This window comes from Dryobates pubescens, chromosome 8 (assembly GCF_014839835.1).
Source record: "Dryobates pubescens isolate bDryPub1 chromosome 8, bDryPub1.pri, whole genome shotgun sequence".
Classification (NCBI taxonomy): Eukaryota; Metazoa; Chordata; class Aves; order Piciformes; family Picidae; genus Dryobates; species Dryobates pubescens.
Genome location: NC_071619.1, coordinates 35,267,087 through 35,290,848, shown reverse-complemented (window position 1 = coordinate 35,290,848; position 23,762 = coordinate 35,267,087). Strand labels below are relative to the sequence as shown.

General features: G+C 46.1%; 2 protein-coding genes across 2 annotated transcripts in view; one reads left to right on the top strand and one right to left on the bottom strand.

The window, feature by feature from the left end:
• Positions 1-1,468: 1,468 nt before the first annotated feature.
• Positions 1,469-16,088, bottom strand: ILDR1 (immunoglobulin like domain containing receptor 1). Its single transcript, XM_054163903.1, has 8 exons — positions 15,948-16,088; positions 13,124-13,294; positions 12,848-12,997; positions 11,452-11,571; positions 11,174-11,320; positions 5,897-6,028; positions 2,531-3,548; positions 1,469-1,571 (listed from the first exon to the last, which is right to left on the bottom strand). The coding sequence occupies exons 1-8, from the start codon at positions 16,000-16,002 to the stop codon at positions 1,469-1,471; spliced, it is 1,896 nt and encodes a 631-aa protein (XP_054019878.1). The 5' UTR covers positions 16,003-16,088.
• Positions 16,089-16,687: 599 nt separating this feature from the next.
• The window catches only part of CFAP44 (cilia and flagella associated protein 44), a 55,077-nt gene continuing 48,002 nt past the window's right edge, over positions 16,688-23,762 (top strand). Inside the window, exon 1 of the mRNA XM_054163902.1 lies at positions 16,688-16,703. Within this exon, the coding sequence (XP_054019877.1) occupies positions 16,688-16,703 (16 nt within the window). The remainder of the gene's footprint in view (positions 16,704-23,762) is intronic.

Here is a 23,762-nt window from a genome sequence, read left to right as displayed (position 1 = left end):
AAAAGAAGGAGGGGGGCAGAGTGAAAGCCTCTCCAAGTCAGTCTTCCAAGGTAAAGCATAAGCACAGCAGCAACCAGGACATTAAAAGAAAAAAAATGTAGCAAGTGTCCCAGGCAGCACTGGCTGGGAGATAAGCCAGGGAAGAGAGTCATTGCTAGTGGCCAGTCTCAAGTGCCTCCAGGTTACAAAATAATTCACAAGATGCTCCAGAAGCTCCTTGCCGACAGTTGAGTCTCCTGAATCCAAGAGGTACCTTTGGCAAGCCAGTTTCCTGTGGAAGCAGCCAGCATCCAGACAACCTCTCTTTTTCCAGTGTATTTAAAATTGAAACAGTGGATGAATCACATCCTTCACAAGTAGTCACAGAGCTTAGAGAAATTCTGTGTTCTAGTTGAAAGGCAAGAGAAACCCCTGCAATCTAGCTACAGATCAGAGGCACCACATATGCAGAGCTAGTGTAAGAGTAAGGATAAAGGACAACAGCAGAAATGATGACCATACAGTGATGACTTTTACAGAGCCCTTTATCCCACCCCATGTGTATGATACATGGCACACAGAGAGCAAAGGGCAAATATAAAATGCATGGAAAGACCATGGAAAGACAGCTTAGGAAAGACAGACCCACCAAAGCTTCCTAGAGTTGAAAGAAATGCTGATCCATAGTGTGAGGGGCAGTAGGCATACCTTGATCAGTCCCTGTAGGGACAGCTAAACCTTGGTAAATGTAGTCCTTTAAGTTTACAAATAAATTCAAGTCTGATTTAAAGGCTAGAACAAGTATCTCTTAAGGCAGTAAGGTCTGAGCTTCAAGTAGGGCAGGTTGTTTCAGTCAGTACAGGGCAGCTAAGCTGCAATTTGCAGACATGCTAGCAAGCCCTTATTAAGGCAGTCAAACATCGTTCCAACGCTGTGAAACTTCTGCTTGGGGGGGAGGCCTACTGGGGACAAAAGGCAGCAATGGCCCCACCTATGCTGAGCAGCCAGGCAGAAGCAACAACCATGACACATTCTGAAGCACAACAGAGGGCCTTTGATAAGAGTTGCTGTGCCTCCCTACACCAAATTCCGAGAGGCCTCTTCCAATCTAAATTATTCTACTGTCCTGTGACTTTACAACTCTGTGAGTATTGGAGCCTTTCCCCAGTGACTGGTGTGCAAAGGACTGGCCTTTTAGAGACTGGTTTCTTTCAGTGCTGGGGCACCTAACAAAGGGAACTGGTGTATCTCTTTAAAGACCAGTGATAAACCATTTACTGAAAAACCCCTGCTGTTTCCAATAGAATGCTTTCAGTGGATTAGTCCACTGCCAACCCAAGTTTCCAAATCACAGCAAGAGTAAAAACTGGGTTGTGTATTGCTTTCATGGGCATTATATACATATTCTTCAGAGTTGTAAGTCTAAGGGGAAGCTGCTTCTTTGTTTTTTCCATTTGTTGTCTGTTCAATCAAAAGCAGCCATCCCAACCTACACAGTAGAAAAATGGAGGAGTGTGGTGGGAATCTCAGTTCTTTCAGTACTGGCAGCATTAAATGATGAGGCTTCTTCCACTGTGGGAACTTCCTCTGTCCTGTAAAAGAAAGAAAAGATTTCAGAAACAATGGAAGAATGAATAGAAATCATATGTCTTCCTACCTGCTGTGAGCAGAGATTCACATACTGAATTGGATTGGAAGGAACTCTCAAAGGTCATCTTGTCCAAGCCCCCTGCAGTGCACAGGGACAGGCTGCCCAGGGCCATATCAACCATATCGTAACAAAAGCATTCATACAGATCCTAGCTGGGACCAAAATTGCACTTCCTTACAAAAATGGGAAGGGAAGGGAAAATGGCAATATGCAAAATACAGCCCTTTGAGAAGGCACTCACCTGGTACAATGCTGCATGTATGTGGTATGGGACACCTTAATGTTGGGTGGTTTCATTCTAAAAATCTTTTTTTTTTAAGTGGAGTACACTGCCTAACTTAGGGAGTAGCAACTGGATACAAAGCTTTTCATGCTTAGGTTGGTAACTGAAATCTAGGCCCAGTGTAAACTGACAAGATGAGCTGTGAATAATAGTTTTTCACTGCCCATATAATGCATGTTCACTTCTCAGGAGTTCCAACAAACAAGCCATCCTCTTCCAGAAGACCTGAAGGGTCACACATTTCTTTATGACTACAGCCACCCATGCCCTTAAAGCCTATTTGATGTAGCTTTAGGTGTCTTACTTTACATGAAACAGCTTAAAAAGTATCACCAAGACACTGCAAAAGTTAAATGTTGGAGATTAATAATAGGAGACTCGAGTACATGTTAAAAAAATCAGAAGTAAACCACACCAGAGAGGGCTGCAGAGGGATACTCAGTACTGCTGCCTACTCTGCAAGTGTGTTCTCTTTGGGCAGTGCCAGGAGAACAGCTACTCAACAGCAACACATACACAGAGCCCCAAATGCCTCTAGGTGGGGACAGGAATGATAAGGTCTAACAAGTCAACCAGTGCAGGACGTGATAGGGAACCTACTTTATCTGACTGCTTACTTTGCCCCTGAGCACACACTATAGACATACAGCATGTCTGACAGCAGAGAACTCCACAGCCTCTTCATAACCAAGCTGAGCAGGACACTCAGTGCTCCATGCCCTCCATTTGCAAGACTACAAGCTGCAGAAAGTAGCAAACATTCACTCTCACTCCCCTGAAGCCACCTCTTCCCATAGATGGGAAAGGCAAAAGGCAGCTGACTCACCGAGCGTGGCTCTGCACGGCCTTTGTGCTTCTTGTCCAGCCCCGGGATGATGTCTAAGGAGCGGTAACTGGGGGGTTTATCTTCCGGCCATTCCCGAGGCCGGTGCCGCTGCTTGCGGTTTGTCGCTGGGAGACGAACTTTCTCTTCTGAGGAGCTCCATGACCCCCGACGAGAAGGGGGAGAGTAGCTGTGCTGCCTCTGACCTGAGTGATTGCTCCTCCTGGTGTGGTGCTGGTATTCCTGCCTCTCTGCAGGCTCCCGCCTCCAGTCGCGATGGTGGTTGGAGCGCTCCTTGGCCTCTTCTGGATAGAAACTGCTGCTGCTGCTGCTGCTCTTGCCCCTCTCAGCTTGGCGTGGGGGTGACACATCCCGTCTAGAGTGCTGAGGCCTGCCGTTGTAGCCATCTGTCCTCTGCCTCTGAGTATAGTCTTCCCGTTGCCTGTCCCAGGGATCGCGGCTGTAGCTGGAATGCGAATCCCCACTGGAAGGCAAGGGCCACCTCCGGTTGTCCCTCCTGTCCTCTGCTGCATAGTCCCGGGGCCTGGGGTTGTGGGCAGCTCTCTGAGGCCTTGAGGAGTTGCTGCTTCCATGGATGGAGGAGATGTGATCAGTGAGAGGAGGTGGCACGATCTCTGAGCTCAGGGAGGACAGCAAGCTCGGCTGCACAGCCTGCCGCTGGTGGGAAGATGGCCGGAGCTGTGACATGTTCATGTTTTGGATTTCAGACTCCAGATAATCCAAAACACCCTTGTTTGGGGAAAGCTGACCGTGTGGCTGCACCAGTGGAAGGCTGTTCTGCAGAGACACATCTAAGGATACAGGCACAGGAAAACACAGTAAGTCAAAGGGAAACAATAGAGGGTCCTTCCACACTAATGATCCTGGCTGAGTCCCTTTCGAGCCTCCCTTGTTCCTGCTCCTCCTCACTGCAAGAGCCGTGGGACTTTCAAGCACAAGAACCGGTCATTCAGGCTATACAAGGTAGGCTGTAAAGAGTGGTAACTAGTAAATTGCAGTGTGATCTGTTTTAGGCAGCACAGAAGTAAAAAAGCAAAGTCACACAGCACCTGGAAACACAGCTTATGTATTTAGAGAAGGGAACATTTGTTTCCTCCTGTGTCTTTTTTTAATTTATTATTTATTCTTACTGATTCTATTTAAAAAAACAACCCACCCAACAAACAAAAAACCAAACTGGAGAACATTCAGAGTGTTTCCTCATACATCTCATTGAACTGGAAGAAATACGAATGAGTACCACCAAAGAAAAAGAAATGTTTATATATGTGCACACATACACTCACACACACATGAGTTAAGTAGTAAATGGAGAAGTTTCTTCTCTGGAAGACTGGTGCAGCTCTGGAACAGTTACCCAAAGGAGTCGTGGAATCTCCAGCCTTGCAGGTTTCCAAGACTCAGGGGGGACAAAGCCACAGCTGATGTGTCTGAAGTTGGTGACAGTCCTGCTTTGAGCAAGGGGTGGGACTAGATGACCTGAAAGGTCTCTTCTACTCAACATCTCTAAAAAGCTGGTCTGAGGCAAATTTAAGGGGAAATTTGAGCACAGGAGATTCAAGGACTGCAAAAACACAAGCTAGGAAACTGCCTGAGGAACATCCTTGCCCATTTTTTGCCAGCATGGATTTTCTTGAAAAGACTTAAGTGTCTTAAACTGTCTTAAATCACGGTGGCTCAATCACCAGATCATCCTAAGGAAAACTGGAGCCCTGGCTAGAAAACATGCTAACTGTAAAATTAACCAGTGGCCTATAAAAGTGTATGCTCCAACATCTTGGAGATGTTTGCAAACTATTTCTTCAAACAACAGTTAAGATGAATCAGACACAGAGTAAATCCATGGCTGCTGCACAGTGATGAAAAGCACAGTTTATTTATTTGAGAAGTCATTGAGTTGAGTTTCCCTATTTTCCTGGGGTGATTAAATAATATTACTGGAAATGTTATTATTTTTAGTGTATTTTTCTAGGACTTCAGAGACTCCATCTCCCCTTCTCTGTTAAAGTGACCCATAAGTATCACTAATACGAGCAGTTTTGAGGCACAACAATTGGGAAATTCTTTCTGGTTCTTCATTTTTTGCCACATGCAAGCTAGATCTGTTGCACAGAAGACAGTTTGCCCTTAATCATTTGAAGACTAGACATCTGATAAGAACTCAAAACAAATTGCACCTCACTTGTCATGTCAATTTTGGCTATAAGGAGTTGACCGTGACCAGCACAGCAGAACAAAGAGACAGTACCCTCCTCTACCACATGGAGTGAGATAAGCTGGGTATATTTACCCTGCAGTCACTGGGGTGTAGCACAGATATACTTCAGTTAGCATTAAACTACTTCATGCAGCACTGAGTCCAGCAAGACGCTTATGATGGATAACCTGTGTTTATCCACCCAGGCAGGTCTATAGTAAGCTGCAGATAGAATTGTAGAATCATAGAATCAATAAAGTTGGAAAAGACCTCAAAGATCATCAAGTCCAACCTGTCACCAAAGACCTCCTGACTACTGAACCATGGCTTCAAGTGCCACATCCAGTCCCTTTTTGAACAACTCCAGGGATGGTGACTTCACCACCTCCCTGGGCAGCACATTCCAAAGGCTAACAACTCTCTCTGGGAAGAACTTTCTCCTCACCTTGAGCCTAAACTTCCCCTGGCACAGTTTGAGACTGTGTCCTCTTGTTCTGGTGCTGGTTGCCTGGGAGAATAGACCAACCCCCACCTGTCTACAACCTCCTTTCAGGTAGCTGTAGGTCTCCCCTGAGCCTCCTCTTCTCCAGGCTAAACAATCCCAGCTCCCTCAGCCTATTCTCATAGGACTTGTACTCGAGGCCTCTCCCCAGCCTCGTTGCCCTTCTCTGGACACATTCAAGTGTCTCAATGTCTTTCTTAAATTGAGGGGCCCAGAACTGAATGCAGTACTCAAGGTGTGGCCTAACCAGTGCTGAGTACAGGGGCACAATGACTTCCCTGCTCCTGCTGGCCACACTATTTCTGATGCAGGCCAGGATGTCCTAGCTTGACAGCTCTGCTACATGCAGTCTAAAGCTAAAGCCTCACCACTGAACCTCCCCGACAAGTTACCTGTTTCTCATCCTGATTTTCCTCTGAAATGATGCCTGTAAGTCTCACCTTTTTGCAGTAGAGGGTTCAGCTGGTAAGAGGACAGTTGTGAGTTCCTGTCGCTGCCTCTGTAGAACATGTTGGGTGACAGCCAAGGTGCAAGTGCCTGAGCGTGCTTCATGAACCGATGCCGTTCCAGTACTGTGAAAGAGGATGGAGAAAGCTTACAGCAGCTATCCAGAGCACAACTTGCAGATCACATACCATTTCACTTGACTGTAACAGAATCACAGAATGTTAGGGGTTGGAGGGGATGGCTAGAGTTCATCAAGTCCAACCCCCTGCTTCAGCAGGATCACCTAGGAATGCATCCAGGTGGGTGTTGAAAGTCTCCTCAGAATGAGACTCCGCAACCTCTCTGGGCAGCCTGTATCAGTGCTCCAGCACCTTCACAGTAAATAAGTTTTTCCTCAAGCTGAGGTGGAACCTCCTGTGTTCCAGCTTTGGATGTGATCAGATATGGAAAATTCACAGAATAAAAAGCTCTCTCCACCCTGTGACAAAGGTAAAGCAGAGCAGAGGAAACGCTAGTATGAAGTTGTACAGCTTCAAAAAGAAACCTAAAACCGAAGACAAAAGTTACTGCCTGATAGGGTACACTTCTGAGAACTGGGAACAAACTATGATTATGCACATAGCACATAATCAAATACAAGTCTTCTACCTTCAACTACAATTGCAGAAAGGTGAGAAATAATGTTTCATACAGCAAGACATATGTCACTTGTTTTACTCTCTTAAAACTCTCACGGCTCATCATTGGTCCTTTTTCCCTTTTAGATTTGATGTACAGCTAAATGAGACCTCTTTTTGCCACCTTCACATAGCCTCTCTGTTCCACAGAGGGCATTTAGAGGTGCACTGCCCAGCTTCTCTCTTTCTAGTCTTTCAGCCACTGCTGCTGGCGCTCTCTGTAATTAACCTCAGCATGACTACTAAAATTCAATCACTTAGGATGGTGTGATCAAACTGGTGAACAAACTAAACTTTCTGTTCTCAAGAGCAATGTTCAGAGTGCCAAAAAGAGCAAACTTGGTGGAAATTTCTCTCACTCATTGTTTTTTCCACCACTGTTAACTCCAGGCCCCTACTCATGCAGTCAGGCTCCAATCCCACTTCAGTTTTCTCAGCACTTCCTTCTCAGTTTCTTTACACAGAGAGCTTCACCCTCCCTGTCTTCAAAATCATTGCTCATTGCTGCTGCTTTTGGGGGAATACTTAAAAACCTCTTACAGAAACCTTGTCTACCACAGACAATCAAAACTTGAGTTTATGAGCAAGTAAATTTCAAGGCCCAGACTTGCAAAACCTGACTGCATAGTGTGTCTGTTATTACTGGGTGAAGCTTTTCTCCAACAGGGCCTATGCAAAACTTCTCTTATATGGCTTTTCTGGAGCTTGAGAAGTGGCAGGCTTCTACTGCAGCCTCTTCTCTGGTCAGGCATGAACAGAACATTCTTGGCTATGTCATTCAGGAGACAGATAGGAATGTAATTGCTTTTGAGACTTCTAGCCCTCTGATAAATCTGGCTAAAATTTGCTGCTGAAATTAAAAACTATTGGAGAGAAAGAGAGAGGGGATAGATGGACAGGCTGACTGCATAAGCCTTACTTCTGTAAGAAACCAGGCTACAGCTAAGCTCCAATTAATTCTGTCCCCTGTGTTCATCTGCAGCAGGCAGCACTTCGACTGCACGCTCTTTGGCGCTGAGGTCTCCATTTCAGGTAGCTCTCTAGTTATTAAACATGTCCTCCTTTTGCTGTTTCACTGAATTTATACAGAGCACCACCAGTTGCAAAACAAGGACTGACCATGCCTCTTAACATATCCAGCAGTTCATGCAGCCCCACTTTGTTCTCTAGTTCCAAGTCCTTCCCCCTCCCCAGCCTGGCTCTAACTAGAGTGAACTACAAAGCTGAAAACTTCAGGGGTTTTAATCCTAATACTCTGATTCTTCTTCAAAGCTGTGTGGCCCGAGGTAGCAGCTTTCAAGCATTTTATGTCAAACTTGCTTCATTATTTTCTTCTCCAAGGGATTTTCCTCCAGTTTAGTTTCCAGCTTAGAGGAAGAGAGAAAGAAGAAAATTAAAAAGAATAAAAAGAAGGGAAAGGTCTTATCTCTTGCTCTCTTGTTCCTCCAGATATGACTTTGAGAATGTCCTAGAACCTGCTGAGTGAACATCCCAGGGTTTTGACAACAGTCTTTGCATGAGTAGTGAAAAGCCTAGCAGCTGTGGACATACCTACTTAGGGTTCCTCTCCTTCGGGTTTGAAGGCAGTGACTAGGACCAAAGTCTTCCTGCCTCTATTCTCTGCTCTCACCCCACAACTGAGCAAATACAGAATTACTCTTTCACCCCCTTCCATCTCTCATCTTCAGCTCTCCACTGTCACTGGAGGTGTTAAAAGATGTTTGAATGAGGTGCTTAGGGACATTGTCTGAGCTGTATACACGGAGATATTAGGTTATGGTTGGACTCGATGATCTTAAGGTCTTTTCCAACCAGGTGATTCTATGAATTCTAATCCTTCCTCACACTTCTCCTTCCAGTTTGAATCTGATACACACTCTGGTTCTCCACCTGTAAAATGGAAGTAAAGCTACAGATCTCTTTTAAAAGTAAATGCATTTATCTGAGGAAGGTCAGATTCACTCTAATTCCAAAACTCATACCTGCTATAGAACTTTGGCATGCTGTTCCCTCCTCTTACTCCCTGCTGAGGAAGTTTGTTCTTCACCTTTGACAGACTTTACAGCTGCTGGCCCAAATGATCCAATTATAAAAAAAAACATTAAAAGAAATTTCCAACCTAGTCAGGCCCAGGTGAAAACATATCCTATTTTGAACCAATTAGTGGAAAAAGTCCACAGCAGAAAAGGAACTAACAGGAACAGAAGGAGGTCATCTGTATGTTTACCCTGGTGGGCTTTTTTCAGAGCTTTTCCAAGGGGAATGTAATTGGCTTGCTCCTGGGGCATGTTTAATATTTCTGAACATCAATTCTGAATTAGTCAAACAATGCTCTTCTTTTATTACTAGGTTCAGAATCGTCTTAGTTAATGACCTGACATAAAACACAGAATTACCTTGCCTCCATGGCATCTCGGACTGTTCAGCAGATCTAGGCTGCCCTCTAGTGGCCAGTAATTGGGAAGAAATCACCCGTACTCTGCTGGCACTCTAACTCCTCAGACTTAGTGGAGGATTTCTATCGTCTCTTCAGCTGTATGAAACTTATTTCTCAGGACTGTTATTTATGATGCTCTCTGTATCAATCTTCTTGTGGCTTTTAAGGCCTCTGTTTCATTTCTTGTAATGCAGAAGTCAGAGCAGGATGAAGTGAAGTTGTGCTAAGGGAAGGGAGGAGGCACAAGAATGCCTTGCAAAATAGAGGCAGGCAGCTCAGGATAGCAATTACAACCACAGAATCCAGAAGCCAGTCAGGGAGGCTGTGCTTCTCTGTACCTTCTTTCATAAGCAAGGAAAGGTTTAGAGAACCCTGCAAGAATCCCTCCTACCTTGCCTCAACAGGAGGCAGAATCATAGAATTGTAGGGTTTAGAACAGGACCTCTGAAGATTGAGTCCAACCTCCCTGCCAAAGCAGGATCCACCTAAGGCAGATCACAGAGGAATGCATCCAGACGGGTCTTTAAAGTCTCCAGTGAAGGAGACTCCACAATCTCTCTGGGCAGCCTGTTCCAGGGCTCCAGCACCCTCACAGCAAAGTTTTTCCTCAAGTTGAGGTGGAACTTCCTGTGTTCCAGTTTGTGTCCGTTGCCCCTTGTCCTACCACTGGGCACGACTGAAAAGAAACTGGCCTCTTCTTGACATCCACCCTTCAGATATTTATAAACACTGACCAGATCCCCTCTCAGTCTTCTCTTCTCCATGGTAAACTGTCCTAGATCTCAGCATTTCCTCATTAAGACAGATGTCTCTTGATCATCCTTGTAGCCCTCTGTTGGGACTCTCTCAAGTATATCCCTGTCTTTCTTCAACTGGGGAGCCCAGAACTGGACACAGTACTCCAGATGTGGCCTCACCATATTTGACAATTGAAAACAGAACTGACAACTGGAAAGACAATTGGAGCAGTCTGGGGTGGCCTATCATCTCCTATGGCACAAAAAAACCCCAAAGAGGAACCTGCACATATTCTGAATCCATTTTGGGATGAAGAATTCTGCAGATGTGGATCTTTCATCTCCATCAACTCTCTCTCCCTTCATGGAAACTAATTTTTTTCTACCAAATTTCCATAGCCTTCTCAACAAGACACATTTTACCTGACAGCCTGCAAAGGGCCCTGAGAGTGTTTTGGTTTTAGCATTAAGAGTGTTTAGCATTCTGTTTGCTTTTTGCAAGAGCTAAGCAAATTATGCTTAATTTTCACAGCTCAATAACACCCAAGGTGTAACAAATAGCTCTTTTGCAGGTGAAGGGAAACCAGAAAAACATCTCCTTGTTCATTAATCTGCTACCCATAGCATCTGGACAACAAACTAGTGATTTCAGTAACAAATATATGTATTTGTTGCATTTTGTTTCTGTCAGATTGTTTAAACTGCAGGGTGTGTTGCTCCTAAGTTTCAGACACAGGAATACAGAGGTTCTTAGAAGCCCAAATTCAAAGGGTGGCCTTACCAAGAGAAGAGAGTCTGGCTGCAGAATCTTTACCACTGCTAAACCTGACACACAACAGAGTTTCTCTTGACCCTTAAAACCTCAGAATGGATTTCATGGTTGACCGCCAAGGGAGACCATCTTTCTCCTTTTCTTTCTTTGTTCTCACTTCCTTCCCCAAAGAAAAACAAACAAAAGCTTTTTCTTGTTGAGGAAGCAACTCCAAAAGTAACATAAAGATAGAAAATTCCAATTTTTACAGAATAACCACTTGATGGTTAGACCAGTTTGGAGAGTAGTACCAAGGCATTTGCTTGCCTGCCTTACATGCAGAAGCACATGATCCACAAGATAGGGAAGGACAGTCCTGAGCTACTCATACAGGGGAGCTGTTTGTGCCCTGACGACACAAAAAAGTTGGTAGCAAGGTGTAAGGAGGAACTTTTGAAAGTAGGACACAGAGGAGGAAGGTGGGCTACATTTATCCTAGCTTCCCCTCTTCTAAACTCAGATAGCTGGTTGTGGAGGTCACATCGGCCAAAGAAATGTCTCAGTCTGTATCAACACTGAACAGAAGGGAGAAAGTGGAGCTCAGCAAGATCCCAGTCAAGCTTTTGTCTTGCAGAAGCCCTGAATAGACACATTTGCTTGAACCTCACCTTCCTCATTACAGCAGCACCGTTTGGGGCAGCAGACACACGGGATGTGGCAGCAGCAATACTGGGGGCAGCACTGGCACCAGCATACTCCAATCAGCAGGAGGAGAAGGAGGCCGCCGAGAATGATGAGGATTACTGTGAGCCAGTCTATAAGGAAAACAGAGAAAGATGTACCTGGGCACAGTAAGTTACTGAGTACCTCTCCACTGCTGGATACAGGGGAGGAAGAGAACAGAAGGAGATACCTGCCACCCAGGCAACAAACCACAGGCACTTACGGAGAACAATCAGCTTAACTTCTTTGTCCCCATCACCTGTGGTATCTCCTGGTGCTTCCACGGAGCAGTAGTACACGCCGTGGTCCCACCACATGACCTCAGTGATGACAAGATCTGCTCCTGTGGAAGAGGGACTTGGAAGGTCAGCAGGCTATTCAGGCCCCACTCTAAGAAGGCTCGCTGCCTTCAGGTGACACACAGTATTGCATTTCCCCTCTTCCCAAGCATAATCACCATCTTAAAACAATCCTGACTCCATTGAGAATTCCTGTAAACAGTAGTAACTTCTAGTCTCTTTGTGCTGCTGGAAGGCAACACTGCTTAGAAGTGGGACTAATTCTATGTGAAGTGAAATAACCAGCATGCTGCTGGGTGATGGATATTCACAAATACTGGCTGCTGCCAACCCTACTGGCTTTGGAACACAGATCACTGCCCCCATTAGGCCAACTATCCCAGTAACTGCTGTTGCTTCAGGGTCAGCAAGGAGCATGTAATAGACTTGGACAATCATGCAGTACTTCTTAGAAGAAACAAGTACTATCTTCTGGACTCCTTAGTTTACTTTTGAGCTCTTCAGAAAATAATCAGGCATCATCAGCTCAGCCTCAACTTGCAGTGCTCCCAGCACCCTTGGGCCAACTGGGAACAGGAACCTTCACAGCTCTTATTCCATTGCCACCTCGCTGAGTATCTAAGTTACAGGTGACATGATCATAGAATGGTAGGGGTTGGAATGAGACTTCTCAAGATCATCGAGTCCAAGGCCACTGCCAAAGCAGGATCACCTAGAGCAGGTCACACAGGAATACATGCAGATGGGTCTTGAAAGTCTCCACAGAAGGAGGCTCTGCAACCTCTCTGAGCAGCCTGTTCCAGTGCTCTGGCACCCTTAACAGGAAAGAAGCTTTTCCTCATGTTGAGGTGGAACATGCTCTGTTCCAGTTTGTATCCACTAGCCCTTGGCCTATCACAGGATACCACTGAAAAGAGACTGGAACCTTATCATTGGCACCCACCCTTCAGATATTAATGTTTGTAAGTAAGATCTCCTCTCAATCTTCTCTTTTCCAGACAAAACAGCCCCAGATCTCTCAGCCTATATTTATAAGACAGATGTTCCAGTCCCTTCATCATCCTTGTAGCATGCCATTGGACTCTCTCTAGTACTGCCCTGTCCCTCTTGAACTGGGGAGTCCAGAACTGGACACAATGCTCCAGATGTGGTCTCACCAGGGCAGAATAGAGGGAGAACCTCCCTCGACCTCTTGGCCACACTCTTCTTAATGCACTTGAGGATACCACTTGCCTTCTTGGACACATTTTCACCATGTTTATGCTTCTCTCCACTTAGTAGGCCCAGACACTGGATAGGTCTTTAGGTCAAGTCACTTACGGTTCTGAATGGTGATCTTCCGCTGCTGGTAGTCGACACCCAGTATGGGCTCCTTCTGCCCGTACTTCTGGATGACAATGCGCACCTTCCGCTGGTTGTCGTTGCAGTCGTTAGATGGGTCCTGGCCAAGAGTTAAACCAGCCTGGTATGCTACAAACACACAGCAAGTCAGATGCCAAAATATACTTCAAAGGAACTATTTCTTTGCCTTTGCGAGCAGCAGAGCAACTCTTGAAGGCTTAGAGGGATCCCTTGGAGGACAAGCCTAACACTTACAGGCTGAGTAGTAGTCAAAGATGGGGTCCTTGCAGAAGGATTTGAAGCGCCACGTCACCACCACATCCTGCAGCTGAGCTGAGGTGCTGTAGTCACACTTGAGGATGATACTGGCAAATAAGGTGGTATAACGTTCAGCATCCTGCACTGTCACCAGGAGGGAGAGACAACCTGCAAACCAGAATGCACAAGGCAGTCAGCCCTCAGGAGCAGACCTCACATCACAACTTTCCCTCTGCTCCACACCAGCAATTGAAGTACAGCTCCCTCAGCTTTATCTGGGACCTGCAGCTATGGGCCTCACCATCCTCTCTGATGAAGCCAGAGTTACAAACCCTGGTTAGAACAGGAGTCCCATCTTTCCATCACAGAAGACAGCTTAAGCTGGCTGCATTGGCTTGCTGTTCTCCAAAGCAACTACTAGTAGCCATTATATAGCACATCACCCTCTGCTCTCCTTCTGCATGGGGAAAACTGTCCCTCCAAGCTGAAGGAGATGATTTGTTGGGCCTAGAAGCACACAGGATGGAATTGCCTTGGCTTGTCATCCTAACCAGAAAAGTTCTGCACTGCCATCTGTTCATATAAACACCAAATCAATTTTACAAGGTCTTGCTAAGCCAGTCACCAAGATGTTATGTAGGGCTGATCAGAATTAAGACAATGCCATTTTGGGGCTGTAGCATCAAAGTGAAATTTAATCTGTTTATCACCACTTGGGAATAGCACGTATCAATTACCTTCCCCCCCGCTTTTAAATGAAGCTATTGTTATGCATGTTTAAAGCTTGTCCATAACAACCTCCACAGCATTTTCTATCCAAGCAGCTGCACCAACTGAGGAAGGGTTTTACCAAGTTTCTCAGAAGCTATGCTTTATTCCAGCCACACTCCAGAGCCCTTTCTATCTTATTTAAACTTTGATAACACACTAAGTTGGGCTTGTCATTAACAATAGCAAAGTTATCATCAGGCCCTTTTGATAATGGAATACAAACAGTGTGGAGCAAGTGTGAGATTCCCTTTCTGGAATATACCTTGGAGAACAGGGGTTTCATTGCTGTGCTAGTTGCTTCTTAACTGGGGAGAACAACAGAAGGAAAGGGAAGAGGAAAAGGGTGAGGCTTGCAAAGGTGACCAAGTGAAAGGGTCACCATGAACCATCAATTCACTTTTATCGCATATTCAAAGGCTTTCCCTTTACTACCATGCAAACACAGAGCAGACAAGGGTAAACTCTTTTGAGTCCAAGGCTTCTCTGAAGAATAAAATATACACACGTGCAGCTAAACACAGAAATACCATCAGCTCTAACAAAAGCAAGGATCTCTCGTTTTCACAACACTGAAGCAGTGCAAGGTCCTACAGCTGCTCTTATTGAGGAGCACTGCACTTCAACGCAATCTTGTTCCAGCTTTGTGAAATAGCTGAGCGACAGGATCTTACTGCAGGAAATCTCAGGAAGCTAATCCAAAATCCAAACTCTCAAGACTGGCAAAACCTTGCTCTCATTGTCAATCAAAGAAAGGCCCATAGGAATTCTGACATGTTGAGGCTCACAGAAACAGGACAGAATTTTCCTGGGTCTCCTACAGCAGCATCTTTCCATCAAGAATAAAATACTCAGTACTGCTTCTCACTTACAAAACCCAAAGCTCTTTATGAAAGGAATCTTTTCTCGTTACCTCTGTTCTGAAAATGTGTCAGAGTTGAGAGACAAGTTCCTTAATTCCTAAACAAGTTAAAAAACTACTTTTTCCACCAGAGGACAGCTGAATGTCTCTGTACATCGGATGTTTCATACCAACCTCCTTCAAGAAAACAGAAAAACTGTGAAATTAAGGCTGGTTGCTAAACTTGGACCTCATTACTCCACGACATATTCCTTATCCTGGTTGGAAAGAACAAATCTGGACACTACCAACCTCAGGTTACAGTTACCCCAGGCCTATAGCTTCACACTGATGACACTAACCTTCAGTGCCAACGAAGCCAAGTTTTAGCTACAACATCATGCAGGATTGTGGCTGTCATGCAAGACAATCAATAAGCATATCTCCATAAGTTTTTGCTTCTTTTACTGGTTCTTTGGGGGGGGGGGAAGGATTTTGGTATTTAAAGCTCAATCATCATCAAAGACCCAGGCATCCAAGAAGCAAACTAATCATTGTATTCCATATAGCAGGTCAGAAGCTGCACATCAGGCCACGTGCAAAGCTCATCAGAAAGTCCTCTGCGTGATGAAGGCCACCTGTGGACTCAGACGTGAGCTCCTGTCCTCCATACAAGCGCGTATCAAGCAGGTGGGGAAGCCCTCGAGCTACACCAGATCCCCAAAGAGGCTGGGGCTATAGAGCTACCAGTAGAGGCTGCGGTGGGTACTTGTGACAATAGGAAGGACAACTCCTCCATGTTTGTACCCTGCGCTCAGGTCCGAACCATGCTGGCCGCAGTGGAGCGATACTGGAGGCTGCCAGGAGGCATGCGGATACTTCCTCCTAGAACTGCAGCTATAGCCGCACCTTTGGGATAACGAAACTCCTCTGCATGTCTTTAGTACCGAGCTCGGCGGAACCCCGCTTCTCCGCCCGGCCCGAAAGGACACTCCGGGGAGAAGACAAAGCTCGCCCGAGCCCGGCCGCCCCTTCCCTTCGCCGCAGGGCCGCCGCCGCTCCCTCCACGCCACACCAGGTTAACCCGGGGCAAAGCCCGAAGCTGCCGACCAGGCCCCGGCCCCCTGTGCCACAGGGTGTCCTGGGCTGGGTTAGGAGGCCCGGAGAAGGCCGGGACCCCGCCGCCGCCTTCCCCGGCGCGGCTCCACTCACCTGCCGGCAGCCAGGCCAGCAGCAGCGCCCACCGGCAGCGCCCGACCAGGGCCATGTCGCAGCCTATTCCGCCAGCCCGGGGCCCCGTCGCGCCGGGCCACCCCTCCGCGCCCACAGGCCCTCCCCTTCCCGTGGGACCTGTCCCAGGGCCGGGCGCTGCCGCCGGCTGCAGTCTCCTCCCTCTTTACCTCCCGCCACGGCCCCTCGGCACCCGGCGGCAGGTACAGGCCCTTCCCCCCTCCTGCGCACCTGCACCCTCTGCAGCAGAGCCTCGCAAAATACCCGCCGCCAGCTGTAGGAACTGCTTTACCCAAATAAATGAATAACGGTAGGGTATATATGTAACAAAAAGACGTGCACACAGGTGTACGGGGCGATACGGTCACCGATGGGAAGTTTCGGCAGAGCTCTGCCGCCTGGGGCAGGGGAGCACTCGCTTCCCTTGGCTTGTGGGCAGGAACTTCAGGGAATTCATTGACCCGCTGAGTTTTGAAAAGACCGCAACGGCAAAAAAACCCACAAACAACAACACCCAAACCACCAGCCCCTCTGATTTATGGCGGAGTCGGAGCTGTGGCATGCCCGCCTCGGCCGTTGCACCGGGTAACGGCCGACGGCAGAGGCCACTGCCCCCGGCGCCGGCTCACGACGGACGAGCCGGCGCCTGAGCTCCCTGCTTACAACGAACTACAGCTCCCGGAGGACTCTGCGCCGGTTGCCTGGAAACCGATAACGCTGCGATGGAGGCGGCTCAAGGTACAGGATGGTGGGGAGGGTCAGCTCCTGCTCAGGCCCCGCTTCGGTCTACGCAGCCCCTCGGGGGCGCCGCAGGCCCCCCCCGGTCCCACGGGCCTGTCCCCTGTAACCACCTCGATCCTCATGCATCTGCCGCTGCCCACGGCCGGGATATGTCCTTGCTGTGCCTGAGCTTTCCTGTGGCACCCTCCCTATGGCACCTTCCCCATGGCCCCTCGGAGGCTCCCACCCTTGCTGTCCCTGAGGAGATCCCTGATGTCCCCTGCCTGCCCCTTTGCTGTCCCTTGCAGAACAGCCTGTTGTGCGGCACTTCTGCCTTGTCAGAGCTTGTTTCCTGGTGTCCCGGTGGAAGGTGGCCTTGGAAAAGGGCCAGGCTGAGGCAGAGCTGGGCTGGCACCTCTGTGTAAAGCTGATGCCATCGCCTTGGCATCCTGATCTCTGTGTGGGACCTGTCTTCCTACACAGAGGCTCTTGGAAAACAAAAGCCCTTATTCTCATGTAGATGCTTAGCTTCAGGAAAGGGAAACAGCAATGCATGTTCTGCATCTGAGATCAACCATCCCCTATTCAATTTGAAATGTGGGACTTGTCGGTTTTGCTTTAGCACACCCCCCAACTGCGTGAGGCAGTTATTTTTGTTACCTGTTGTATTTGTAGCACCGTTCTCCTGTTCATTTTAATGGTTTCCCTCTATAATGTAAGTTAATAAGTAACTGTGGTGATGTCACCTGTTTTTGTTTCTGCTTGATAAAAACCTGGTAACCTTTATTCACAAGGCAGACACTTGTGAAACTCAAGAGTTTCACTGTGAGACTGAAACTTCCGCTTGTGTGAATCAGAGATAGGACATCTGGATCGTAAAATGACTGCTTTAGTTGTAAGGCTGGAAAGTAGAGTTAGGTTTTATTTATCCTAATTTTACAGGAAAATATTTTGCACGTGTGTAACAGCAGTAGTGAGGTTCTAAGCAGGGCTTCCCTGTCCACTTATTTTCCATCTCTGATGGGAGTGGAAAAAAAACAGACAATAGAGGCTGAGGGGAGACCTCCTTGCTCCTTGTAAGTGAGGTGGGGGGTTGGTGCCTTCTCGTTAGTATTGGGTGATAGAACGAGAGGAAATGGCCTGAAATTGTACCAGCAGAGGTTTAGATTGGCTGTTAGGAAAATGTTCCTTACTGTAAGAGTGGTCAGGCATTGGAACAGGCTGCCCAGGGAACTGGTGGAATCACCATCCTGAAGGTGTTAAAAAACTATGTGGACATGACACTTTGGGACATGGTATAATGGCCATGGTGACCTTAGGTGGATGGTTGGACTTGATGATCTTGGAGGTCTTTTCCAACTAAAAGAATTCTATGATTCTGTGACAAAGGTGTATAGATCCTGCTTTGTAGCTTTATCCTTGCTGTTTCAGCCTTTGACTGGTAAATAATTTATATACTTAACCATAACTCCTGTGAGATTTGATACCTTCTGTTATTCTCCATGCTTAAGTCTTCTAGCTATTGTAAGAGAGAGAACAGTATTTTCTAGAGCAAAAGCATTCTTCCTTGAGATTTGGGGTCGATTGTCTAAAGCTGCCATTTACTACTAATGTCATAGTAATGCTGACCAATAATGATACACAGACTGCCCTGGGCAACTATGCCTGATTTATAGTTGGGTATTTTTTCTTTCTATAAGCACTGTAAGACTTCAGTAAATTAGTGATGTATTCTGATGTGGCCTGAAGGCTGAGAGGGATGCTGAGACAGTTGTTCAGGGGTGTGCTGCTCTTTTGTAAAAAATGGTAGACTCAGAACAAACTGCTGAGAGTTCTGTGTCTGAAGAGAAGTTAAAACAAGTAAGACTTGGCACATGGGAAGAAATCCAAAACATCTGAAGCAGACCTAGGCTGGAAGGCGATTCCTCAGCCTGGAACAGATGATTAGTATGTAATTCCTCATGGCAGGCAGTCCTCAGGCTAGCCAAAGTATGACGTCATTATTTTAGGCCAGTGCTAGCCCTAGGCTAGAAAGATAGCAGAGTGTTGCCTGTAAGGCTCATAGGATGGTGCTAGGACTCACAAGTGGAAGCAATCATAAAATCATAGAATGGTGTATTTGGAAGGGACCTCTGGAGATCATCAAGTCCAAAGTGGGATCACCTGGGGCAGGTCACACAGGAATGTGTCCAGGAATGTTTTGAAAGTCTCCACAGAAGGAGACTCCACAACCTCTCTGGGCAGCCTGTGCTCTGTGTGCTCCGTCACCCTCACAAGAAGAAGCTTTTCCTAACGTTGAAGTGGAACTTCCTGCGTTCCAGTTCGTGTCTATTGTCCCTTGTCCTATCACAGGACACCACTGAAAAGAGACTGGAACCTTCTTCTTGACACCCACCCTTCAGATATTTGTAAACATTAGTGAGGTTGCCTCTCAGCCTTCTCCAGGCTAAAAAGCCCCAGGTCTCTTAGCCTTTCCTCATAGAACAGATGTTCACAGAATCACCAAGGTTGGAAGAGACCTCAAAGATCATGAACTCCAACCTGTCACCACAGACCTCATGACTAAACCATGGCACCAAGTGCCATGTCCAGTCCCCTCTTGAACACCTCCAGGGATGGGGACTCCACCAGCTCCCTGGGCAGCACATTCCAATGGCTAACGACTCTCAGTGAAGAACTTTCTCCTCACCTCGAGCCTAAACTTCCCCTGGAGCAGCTTGAGACTGTGTCCTCTTGTTCTGGTGCTGGTTGCTTGAGAGGAGAGACCAACTCTCTCCTGGCTACAACCTCCCTTCAGGTAGTTATAGAAAGCAATAAGGTCTCCCCTGAGCCTCCTCTTCTCCAGGCTGAACAATCCCAGCTCCTTCAGCCTCTCCTTGTAGGGCTTGTGCTCGAGGCCTCTCCCCAGCCTCGTTGCCCTTCCCGATATGGTCACAGCCTCTGTTGGACAATCTCCAGTAGTTCCCTGTCCCACTTAAGTATGAGAGCCCAGAACTGGACACAGTACTCCAGATGTGATCTCACTGGGCAAAACAAAGTCCTGGAACAAACAGAGTTCCTTCACATGGGATGAAGACCAGTAAAGGAATAAAACACAATGCAATCTCTCTTGGAGGAAAGAGCAGTAACTTTCACTCTTTTTGTTGTTGGTTTTTTTTCCAAAGCCTACCGGTGGCCAAAGCTCTTTTACAAAAATTAATTGCACATTTTGGAGTGAACAAAAACATTAAACCCTGCAGAACTAGCTGTGTAGAGATAAATTTTTAATCTCTTCCTTATCACTGGTACTAACACCATTGCAGTTGTGTTCTGCAGTTCCCTATTTCTACATATCCTGAGTTAGTGGACAAAACTAATTATCACTCTTCTGTAGATATAAAAGCTGAGGTAAGACAGGTGATGTCTTAAGCACAGTTAATGGTGAGGTAGAGACAGCTTGAAATTATAACTACTAGATGCCTTCAGTTTCTAAAGTAATACTGTAGGTCGTTACTTAATTTGATGGATTTTATGCAGTTGAAGTGTCAGTCATGGGATTTATGAAGGCAAGCATTGCACTTATGAAGCTTAGACTTTTTTTGCCTGGGAAGAGTAGGACAACAAAGTGCAAAGGCAGCGTGTGTCATCTCAGTGAATGTGTTTATGTGTTATCAATTAAGCAGCTGTTTCAGTTCTCTTGTGTTTTGAATAAATGAGACAATGGTCTGAGATGAGTAATCTCTTAATGTCCACATTTACTGAGATTTTTTGAGACACTCCTGTATATAAGGTGGCAAAATTGCCAGGAAACATCTTAGTTTTGAAATAACTGAAGGAATAAAATGCACACATTTCTCCATTCTGAGGTCAGCCGTGGCTTTAAAAAAAAAAACATAGCTAAGAGAAAGACAATTTGAAAGAAGATGGCGCTTAGCTGAAATTTACAGCTGGCCACTGAAACAAGAAAACCCGAATTCACTCCTGAATAAGTTCTTAGGAAGCAAAATGCTGGAACTAATGTGATTATGTATAATGTTTCAGGTCAGTCTTGAATTATCTTGAATTATTTAGGTCAATCTTGAATTATTAGGACTAAAGGGAAAAAAAAAAAAACACCAACAAAAGTGTCCAGTTCAGGCATAGTGTGTAATTAGGGTTGGCAAAAGTATCTGGTTGCTAACTTGTTTTGGTTGGTTTGTTTGTTTTCTGTTTGGATTGGGGTTTTTTGTTTGGTTTGGGGTTTGTTTGTTGGTTTGTTTCCCCCCATTTCACACCAGTTTTACTTGCAGCTATTTCAGTTTTCGGTATCAACCCCCAAAATCCTATCTTATTTAGGAAAATCCCACCCCCACCCCCCCCGCCCCAAACAAACAAACAAACAACCAACAACCCCAAACAAACCCAGTAAAATAAAACCGGCATTCAGAGATGGGTAAGTTTGTCACAGTGAACCTACAGAGAAGTTTTCTGAAGCAGTCAACCCATGAAACCCAGAATCTACAACCAAAGTAGACACATCCCACTTCATTAACCTTCTCAGCCTCTTTAAATTGCAGGTTTATTTTGGCTTGAACGCCATCCCAGGACTATGCACACTGGTTAGAAAGGGGGTATGGATTTCCTTTATTATAAACAATGTGGCAATATTAATGGCAAAATATTCATAGCCTTTATTAATATGAAAATTGCCAAACGTATCAAAAGGTTTGATGTAGGGTTAGAATATATCTACAGTGGGAACGTAAAGTATTTGGGCAACTACAACAATTGAAACAATTTTATGCAAACCGGGAGGAACTAACAGAATACCCTGGGGGCGAAATGGCTGTCGACCACAGTAGGGGGGAAGGGGGAGACTCAACAAGAAGAGTTATGCCAAAGAGGCAGTTAGTTAATCACTCACAGCTGGTTGTACCCAGGTGGGGAGTGCTGCTGCTGCTGTGTATTAGAGGCTTTGGGGCGCTCTCATGCGCCGGGCACGGCAGGTTACAGCAGGTTACGGCAGGAATGCCATGCGGTCGTCGATGGCTGTTGTGGCTTCAGCAGACTGCAGGGCTGTTAACGACGCTATCTCGACGGGCGCTTGCTTTGTCCTAGGTGAATTGAGGCACGGCAACATCCTAATCGCAAGGGGAAGCAGGCTTGGCCCTAACTCCTAAGCTGGTGGCTCCTCTCGTAGCTTGTGGTGTGTATGCTCGTGGCTGTATCCCAGGCACTGGACTGGGCAGTTCCAGCCTATGCAACTCGAGGCAGTTTTAAGCCAGACAAGGTCCAAGTGGCTTCACGCACTCAAGGCTTGAACAAGGGAAAGGCAAGGCCAACCAAGGCACAGGCAACTAGAAATCAGCCTGTATATAAATCTTGCCCAAGACTGATTGGACCAATAGGGCATGAAACCAGCATATAGTTACCCAGTGGGAAGGGGTTCTGGCAGTCTGTGGCCAGAACACATACCCTTACCATAGACACAGGGTTGTTTACCAGACATGCATGGTCCTGTCCCCTTTGGTTTTCTTCCTGCATTATCCTGGCTTTCTGCAGAAAGGAGGGGGGGGAGAGGGACCATCCCTAAGACACCTTAGTGTCTGTCTGCGTTTGTGCTGGGGTCATTTGGCCCTACCATGACAACACTGAAGTAGCTTTCTTCAACTAGAACCCAGATAGCAATGCAGGAAGAAATGTTCATACCCTCTTTCAGCCTACAGCATTTTCCAGATAGGAATTAATTTATAATGAAAACCATGATAGTCTTAATTTTTAGAAGATAAATGGTTGCTAATTAGTTGCAATAATTTGAAATTTATAGCACTTTTCTCTGTGGATATCAAAACACTGCTAAGATGGTAAGTATTATTATCTCATTTTTCAGAAGAGATAACTGAGACAGCCAGAGGTGAAATGGCTGATACACAGTGTACATATCATTACTGGGGTTGGAATTAGAATTCAGGTCTCTGAACACTCCACTGTGTATTTATGCAACTATCTACTCTCTAACTATTCCTTCAGCTTGGGTGATATCAGTGCTGTTAGCCTGTTCTCGTGAATTTCATTTAAATATATTGAGATATATTGCAATTGCTTTCTTTTGATTTGTTTTCTGAATATAAAACTTTCAGCATATCTATTTTCAAGATGTTCTCAGTCCTCCTGAGAGGTAAAGGTCATTTTAATTTATAAATGAAATTATTCAGGAAAGTCAGATTCTAGCAGAGACTTAGAACTCTTGAATGAAGATTGAGTAGGGCAGTTTGACTAGTCATATAATGACAAGAATGATGTGTCTACAGTATTTCTTTGCACACACTTTCCTTCTGGTGGATGACATTATACTTGGACATTTTGCCTTTCCTGAAATATCTGAAATGCCTCACAGAATGTTTTCCCAAAGGGATTCTGACCCAAAGCCAGAAACTGGACTTTTATCCTGGTATCAAACTTGAGTATGTCCCATTGTTACACAGTGATTTCAATAGATTCATAGAATGGTTTGGGTTGGAAGGGACCTTAAAGAAAATCTAGTTCCACCCCCCATGCCATGGGCAGGGACACTTCCCACTAGACCAGATTGCTCAAGGTTCTGTCCAACCTGGTCTTGAGCACTTCCAGGGAGGGGGCATCTACAACTTCCTGAGCAGCCTGTTCCAGTGTCTCACCACCCTCTCTGTAAAGAATTTCTTCCTAATATCCAGTCTAAATCTACTCCCTTCCAGCTTAAAGCCATTCCACCTCATTCTATCACTATGAGCCTTTGCAAAAAATCCCTCTCCATCTTTCTTGTAGGTCCCTTTTAAGTACTGGAAGGCTGCTATAAGTTCTCTCAGGAGCCTTCTCTTCTCCAGGCTGAATAGCCCCAAATTTTGCAGCCTGTCCCCATAGGAGAGGAGCTTCAGCCTTCTGACCTCTGGCCTTCCTCTGGACTCTCCAATACTGAACTCACAGTAGCTTCTGGCTTCTCTCACCACTCACCTTTTCCTTACACTAGCACATGTTCATCTTCTGTGCTGCTCTTGAGGTTGCCAAATTTTATTTCCACTCTGGTCAAAGATGACCTCTTCCAGTGAACTTCTGGGCTGACCATTGTGTCTATAGTTCCCA

What these genes read in the sequence shown, in the direction of transcription:
- ILDR1 (XM_054163903.1), bottom strand. Translation starts at nt 16,002, where the DNA reads ATGGCCCTGGTCGGGCGCTGCCGGTGGGCGCTGCTGCTGGCCTGGCTG. An exon ending in GAAGATCACCATTCAGAACC is followed by an intron (nt 11,572 to 12,847) that starts GTAAGTGACTTG and finishes CCTCTTCCACAG; the next exon opens with GAGCAGATCTTGTCATCACT. An exon ending in GTGCTGCTGTAATGAGGAAG is followed by an intron (nt 6,029 to 11,173) that starts GTGAGGTTCAAG and finishes CCTCTTTCACAG; the next exon opens with TACTGGAACGGCATCGGTTC.